Source organism: Triticum aestivum, chromosome 4A (genome assembly GCF_018294505.1).
Source record: "Triticum aestivum cultivar Chinese Spring chromosome 4A, IWGSC CS RefSeq v2.1, whole genome shotgun sequence".
NCBI classification, from domain to species: domain Eukaryota; kingdom Viridiplantae; phylum Streptophyta; class Magnoliopsida; order Poales; family Poaceae; genus Triticum; species Triticum aestivum.
The window spans coordinates 720,030,258-720,038,224 of NC_057803.1; the positions used below are offsets into that span (position 1 = coordinate 720,030,258).

At 47.0% G+C, this 7,967-nt stretch overlaps 1 protein-coding gene across 1 annotated transcript; it reads right to left on the reverse strand.

The window, feature by feature from the left end:
* Nucleotides 1-6,007: 6,007 nt before the first annotated feature.
* LOC123088339 (uncharacterized) lies at nt 6,008-7,174 on the reverse strand (the record flags this gene model as incomplete). Its single annotated transcript, XM_044510531.1, is given in 1 exon segment — nt 6,008-7,174. A coding segment is annotated over 1 exon segment (906 nt). The 3' UTR covers nt 6,008-6,267.
* Between the last annotated feature and the right edge of the window lie 793 nt (nt 7,175-7,967).

Genomic DNA, 7,967 nt, shown 5'->3' on the forward strand with positions numbered 1-7,967 from the left:
GACTAATGACCAACTGGCTGATGTATTTACTAAACTGGCCACACGACAGATGTTAGAACGTTTCCGGTCCAATCTGAACCTTGTATGTAGTAGTGGTTCAGATTGAGGGGGTGTGTTGGAAACGGTTCTGTACCTGTCGTATTGGGTCAGATGTTAGCCTTTTAAGGATGGGTCAGCTGGTGGTATGGTGAAAGGACATAGATGTCTCTAAGTGATTTTGTGTGTAAATGATGATTAGAGCACTAACCATGAATGCTCAGTATATGAGCAGGTGTTAGTCCACAAGGTTAAAGAAGCCACAGGAGCCACGAGAGCAGCCCAAGGGCACAACATAGTTGAGGTCGCACCGTCCAACAACACCGAATAATCCTACACACACGGGCTAACAATGGGAGTTTTAGGGGTGCCTTAACACTGATTAACCTCCCCCCTGATTTTCAGGGAGTGGGGCCATCCTCTCCCTAACCCCAATCAAACTTTGACACATGTGGCAGCCCGTAAACACTGTAAAATTTTGTCCGTGTAGCATCACTCAAAAGCACCACCCAAAGAGCAACATTAGTGGATACTACACTGGGAAAGCACAAAAAGAGTGTTTTGAAAACCTGACCGGACGACACCAATGGCGGCTAAGTATTCTTGCTACTGACTCCTAGAATCCAGTACATGCCACAAAGATTGCATTTTGTCAACTCAAAGGCATTTAATTTTACACTTCTATCAAGGGAAGAAAGTCTAAAGTAGTAGGAGTAGGGCCTACATGCGTTCATATTTCCGAGAATCGAGTACACGCCAAAAAGATTGCGTTTTGTCGGAATAATTTCATGGCTTGAAAATTCGAGACCAAATGGAAATCCAATAATAATAGTGTTCAATTTAATACTAACAATAGTTCGATTCAAATCCAAACAAAGAAACATATCAGAAAGGAGTAGTACAAACCCTCACAAAAAATGAGTAGTACAATACGATACTATCATGCGCATGCGGGTTGTAGCTAGCTACATCCTTACCGGAAGCTGTTGAAACTGGCGAAGAGATTGTCGCAGGAAGCCGTTGAAGCGGGAGAGGAGGTCGGGGTGACCACGGAGGAGCTCGTGAACGCGCACCTGGATGGTGGCGGCCGGGATCTCGGTGTCGTCCTTGGGGTAGGCCGCGAGGAGGCGGCAGAACTCATCACTGACGGACGGATCGGACGCAGCTAAGCGTGCCTCGGCCTCTCTCGCCAAGGAGGCGGCCGCGTGGATTTCCGGTACCGGATAAACCTGCTTCTTCGCCGGCTTAACTAGTACAGCTAAATGCCGTAGTCAATGATGCTAATTAACTAGTACCACCTTTTCTGTGACGACGAATGTGCGCCCAGCCGACCTATGCGGGTAAGTTCGTAGCGCAACTATGCACTCAAACGTGAACCCAAAACGAATAAACGCCACACGCTCTCGCGCTTCCACATCCTGCTGTACTGAGTCACATTGAGCTACACAAGACATCATCGATGAATGAACGAATGCCGGAATGCATGCAAGTATGGTTGAGTTCCTAAGGTCGCCACATGCTAGCACAACTCTCTTTCCCGAAGTCTCCCATTCCTGATCTCATCACACAACCGGTATCTAATTTTCTTCTTTGGGCATGTATCCCTATGCTGCTTCTTTTTCAGCTTTCCCAAGTCGTGAGCTATTTGATAGCGGCAATATAAGTTTGTGTCAACCGGTAGGTCGTAAAGCTTGCTGCAAGTTCAACATTATATGTGCGTGCTACATTATTGATAAGTACCATTTTGCATTGATTTCGTATCAGTAAGTAGTACATTTATGAGTATTTGAGCGCGTTTATACGCGTATTGAATGGAAGGCAAATCATGAACTTTAGTAGACAATTATTGTGTATCTCTCGTGCATTTGGTTCAAACATGTACAATATGTAGTCAGTTACTTGTTCTCGAGATGGGACAATCATAGTGGGGAGTAACTTAGACTATGTTACTACCTTCATAGTTGGGAGTAACATAGAGGTAGAGGTGGTTGTACTTATTAGTTTATAGACTCGTTTTGTCTTGGAAAGTGTTATGTGATGGTAACATATTAGAACATTATCAAAGTGAGCTAGGGTAACTTCTTAAATTAACATCTGGTTCCAAATATCATTAGACAAGTTGGGAGAACTTACTAAATCTGACATTGGCATGTTCATTGTCAAATAGTATTGCACTAATTAAATTGCACGTGATCATATGACACCAAGTAGTAGAAAAGTCGTGAAGTAGCTTAATATTTACTCTCAACTTAATTAGGGCGTTTTTTTGATTCACAGGATTGTAAGAACATATTAATAGCAAAAACATAATATTGGAATGTCATGCCCATTAGAATCTTACAAGATTTGTGTTTACTTAAGAGAATTTTTACGGTACATTGGAGCTCTTGTGTGCCCGTGAACCCTATATGAATAGTAAAATAAATAAAAATACCATGAAAAATTAAGAAAAAGAAATTTAGGAGTATCAAACCTGATTGATCATTCTACTCCCGTATGAAGTTCCGTAAAGAAATGTCATTCGAGGTATTCTCGGTAGATAAGTCAAAAAAATTGATTGTATAAAAATGTTTGAATGAATCGTAGGCCAGACTGTATTTTTCGCTATGAATACCACAGATGCCTTAACGAAACTTCACACATGAGTAGAATCATCAACCAGTTTTGATACCCGGAAATTTAGATTTGTTTGAATTTCACTGGTACTTTTTCTGTTTTACTATTCATATAGGGTTAGCAGGCAATACTCAACCCTTTCTCTAGCATCAATCGTGGTTGCTGCGGCCACACACCCTTGCCTGCTGTTGCCACATGCTGTCGTCATCAGGCTTGTCCGCATCTACACACTACTCAGTGTCTCCAGGTTGCCGGCCCAGCCCTCAATGCGGTGCGCTCATGCCAGCCAACACGCCGCAGCTCTGGTCGTGTACGCGGCATCTGGGGTAATCCCTGCTGTTTGATTCTCATACTGCAAGCTCTAATGCTAGGCCACATTTCTGTGATATAGAATACACTGAACAAATACAGTTTATTAAGGAAAATAATGTTTATCAAATGGCTAGAGCCTGTTCATGAATAGTGATACAATGGGGCCATATAGGTCGCGTTATGCATCGCCCGGCAGATCTTTTTAAATGATCCGCCCCCTCTTGAGTCGTTGGATTGTGCCACAGATAGTCGTCTGATCTCCCAATTTAGGTGCATCGAAAATTGCAACAATGTAGATGTTATGAAATTCATTGCTTTGTTGCAAAACCACCTAAGCATTATATTCACTTAAAGTTTTATTTTGTCTTCAACTTTTTATGCAACATAAATGATGTTGCGGAAGAACTTTTACAACATTGATTTTTTTTCGGAAAGGGGTTTTACCCCAGCCTCTGCATCAGAAAGATGCATACGGCTCATATTATTAATAAAAAATCCAGCAACAAAGTCTCCAAGTCTCGAAGTATGAAATAAACAAACGCTCATAAGAGCCAAACCGAAAGCCACAACCGGCTGGCAAATAAAATAGGAGCACTACATGCCTATCCTATTACATGACCGCCATCCAAACAGGTTGAAAATATCTCGAGCTACCATCTCCCATCGGGTAGACGCAGTAGCCAAACGCCCCTTGGCCTCCGTCGGAGTGAGTAGCGACCACATACGGATCAACGCTGTGGCCCTGAAGATAACCTGCAAAAAGTGAATGTTCGTTGATATGTTAAAAACCAAATCATTTCTGCAGTTCCAGACTGCCCATAATAAGGCACAAACTCCAACACGAATGTGCCTCGCTATATCTGAGTCAACCCCATCAAGCCACGTTCCAAATAACATGTTGATGGAAGTGGGTGGATTAATATTAAAAGCAATATGAATCGAACTCCAAAGAATCTTAGCCAGCGGACAATCTAGAAAGAGGTATTTGATAGTTTCGTTATGGTCACAAAAACTACAACTAGCAGAACCCACCCAATTGCGTTTTGCCAGATTATCCTTTGTCAAAATAACTTGTTTATGCACGAACCACATAAACACTTTGATTCGCAAAGGTACCTTAACTTTCCAAACGTGCTTCGAGGAGGGAATGACACTAGAGTTTATGACATCCAAATACATGGATTTGACCGAGAACACACTGTCCTTAGTCAGTTTCCAATACAAACGATTTGGCTGCTGAGACAGCTGGACATCCATCAAACGTCTTACATGATGGAGCCAGGCCTCCCAACGATTTCCAACTAGCGTCCTCCGAAAGATAATATTGAGGGGAGTGGATTGTAGAACGTTTGCAACGTAAGCTTCTCGACGTTGAACAACGTTGTACAGAGTAGGATATTGAAGTGCAAGGGGCGTCTCCCCAAGCCACGTATCCTCCCAGAACCTTGTATTAGCTCCATTTCCGACTAAGAACCTTGTCCTGTTGAAAAAGAGTGGCTTGACTCTCATAAAACCCTTCCAAAATGGTGAATCGGTCGGTCTCACTGTCACCTGTGCCAAGGTTTTAGACTGAAGGTACTTATTTTGCAAAATCTGAGCCCAAGTAGCCTCTGTCTCGAACGAAAGTTTGAATAGCCACTTGCTAAGGAGACATCTGTTCTTGACTTCCAGATTTTCAATGCCTAGCCCCCTTGATTCTTTGGCCTACAGATGATGTCCCATTTTGAAGCCTATACTTTCATTTAAGCTCATCATTCTGCCAAAAGAATCGAGATCGATAAAAGTCTAGCCTCTTCCTGACCCCCACCGGGACCTCAAAAAAGAATAGGAGAAACATAGGCATACTGGTGAGGACCAGATTAATCAAAATTAATCGCCCTCCATATGACATGAGCTTCCCTTTCCAACAGCTCAGTTTCTTCTCAAAACGATCCTCGATGCATTTCCACTCCTTGTTGGTCAGCTTACGATGATGGATGGGTATACCTAAGTACGTGAACGGTAACGAACCCAATTCACATCCGAACAATTGTTTATACGCCTCCTGGTCATCATTAGCTCTTCCAAAACAGAACAATTCGCTCTTGTGAAAGTTAATTTTGAGACCGGACAATTGTTCAAATAAGCATAACACAAGCTTCATGTTTCTCGCTTTCGCCGAGTCATGCTCCATAAAGATGATAGTATCATCAGCATACTGTAAGATGGATATACCGCCATCAACTAGGTGCGGAACCAAGCCACCTACCTGCCCCGCATCCTTAGCCCGTCCTATCAACATTGATGGTGTTGTAGAATTATATTATTTTTCGTCTTCACCTTTTTTGCAACATAATTGATGTTGCGGGAGTACTTTTGGAACATGAATAATGTTGCGGAAATATTTTCAATGAAAAGATGAAATCATCTATGGTGTGAATCAAGAAAGTTATGCAACAAGAGATGACGTTGCGGAAGGACTTTGCCAACAAGGCCTTTGTTGCGAAAAGTATAAAAAAGCATCGCCGACAGGAGTGACGACGGATACAGAGGGAAGTCTGGAGCTGCGCAACTGATCAGATGGTGGCCGGAGCGGAGCTCGGACGTGCACGCTCGAGCAGCAGCCATGACTGCGAGACGGCGTAAGGAGGCGAAGTGTACATAAGGAAAGGATAAAAACACGTGTTGGATGTAGGAGGTGGCAGGCGCAGTGTGTGTTATTCGCCGGCTGAACCATAGCGTTTTCCATATATTAATTGTTCTTGGACAGATCAGGGATGCTCGCTGAGAGATTTATGATGCTGAACTACCCAAAATGCCCATGGCGCCTAAGTATACTTTTTTGTGTAGTATTCATGCATCCAGACCATCTGATCACAAAAATAAACAGCCCAAAACCAGTTGATGTTCTGTAAAATGTCTCATATCCAATTGTATCACAGACAAAACAAATGAATTTTTTTTCATGAAGTTGGAGTGGATGCTAGATTTTCCGTGGAGAGTATTAGAAATGATTCCATAAAAAAATCCACAGGATTCAATTCAATTAATAAAACCACCAACATATGAAAAATTCCTATAAAGTAACCTTCAAATCAAAGGTGCCCTTAATTTATCAAGCACATGTGACAACGTACACAAATTTCACAAATATACATACGAATTTGACCGGCTCGAACGTATCGAATACCACCAATAACACACAGCACAATCCCGGCACCACTAGTATGGCGGCATCACCACGTGAATTTTACGGAAAAAAGTACAAGCCGCCGGCACACCGTCCAACGAAACGCCGGAAAATCAGGGGTGGAAACCGAGGTTTCAACCGTACAAACATCGCCCGTCCCATGCAGGAGCTGCCGGACACCCGAAATCACCACCGTAGTAGTACGGCGCCGTCATCGGCGGGTAACAGGTCACCGGAGCAAAGTCTACTGTGGGGTACAAACTGCTATCCGACTCCCCCACCGTCGGGTAAATTCCACGGCTCGACGTCTCCGACAACGGTGGGTAGACCGCAATCGGCTCCGCCTGAGTGTCCGACGAAGCTGGAGGAGCGTAGTAGCTTGAGCACGTGACCGTGTCCAGTGGCTCCCAGTCTATCATGGGGTACATCCCGGAGGATGACCCCGTCGACTGAGGCAGCGGCGGGGGAGGGGCCGGGCTAGCGGGCGATACGGGCTCACCGTCGCTGCTGCGGTCCTCCTGGTCGTCGTCGACGGTGCTTCCGTGGTGGAAGGCGTACGAGAAGGAGATGACGCCGTTGGGCTGCCTGCGGTCCTCGGACGCGGCCAGCTGGTAGGACACGCGGCGCGTCCTGCCGTCGGCAACGAGGTCGGAGAGCGGCACGACGGCCGACGCGGCGAGCACGTCGCCGAGGACGGCCACCTCGGCCTTGAGCTCGAACCGAACGAGAAGGACACCGCCGTCGTGGTCAACGTGCCCGTCCTTCTTTTTCCCCGCGGCTTCCTGCTCTGACGCCGGCGAGGCGTCGTCGGGAAGGGGAAGGCGCAGGCGCTCGTCCCACTCGGGGTTCTCGCCGCCGGCGCGGTCGGTGGGGGTCTTGACGCGGCGGCGGCGGACGTTCTTGCCCGCGGACGACGGCGTCACGCAGACGGAGGCGTAGAGGCACGGCGTGTGGAACGGGAGCGACGACCTGACGCCCCGGCACGACACCCACGAGATGTCGATGGCCGCCGGCTCCGGCCGGCGCCGCAGGCAACCCATCCGCAAACTCGGGTGCCCGAAGACTCGAGTCTGGGTTGCCTACTTGGCTTGGTGTTGGTTAAGAAGGTGCTGGGCAACGCGGTGGCGGGAGACGACTGGAGGGAGGAAGTCGATCGCGAGCGAGGCTGCGCGTTTGAGTCCGACGGGTAGGCGGTAGGTTTGGAAGGGGTCTGTGTCAAATTAATGGCGCGGCATTAACTTAGGGTTGCTGTCACAGACTGGAGGAGGTTGCGCGGCAACTTCTTCTGTTGTCGAAAGCTACGTGCAGGGAGAACTCGGTGATAGACAGGGAAGTCACGAAGACTTTTCCCTTGTTTTTCTGCGAAGGAGGTAGACTTTTCTTGGGTGTTCGTGTCTGGTGGATAAGAACTGCAGTGGGAATCTACAGGGTGTTGGGTACAAGACATCTGTCACCACGACGAAACCTCAAGAAACACTCAACGAAACCTCATGAAAACATATGTGACGGTTCTAAAGGATTTCATGGAATAGTGAGCAAGAAAGGCGAACCATCGCCCACTCACGGCTCTCGCGTCGCCCCGAATGGGCGACGGAACCCTAGCCGCCCGAACCACCCACCCTTCCTCTCCCTCCCTCCCCGCCGCCACCCAAGGACGTCGCCGGCTGCCGTGCGGCCTCCAGTGAAGGTGGTGGTAAGGCTCTGCTGCCCTGCACCGTTGCAGGGACCTTTGGTCGCCGGGTAGGCAGCCATGGTTCTGGCTAACCGTGTTGACCTTTCCGGTCACGTGTGCAGTGGAGGTGATTCACTGCTCAGTTCTTCGACCTCCTTACCT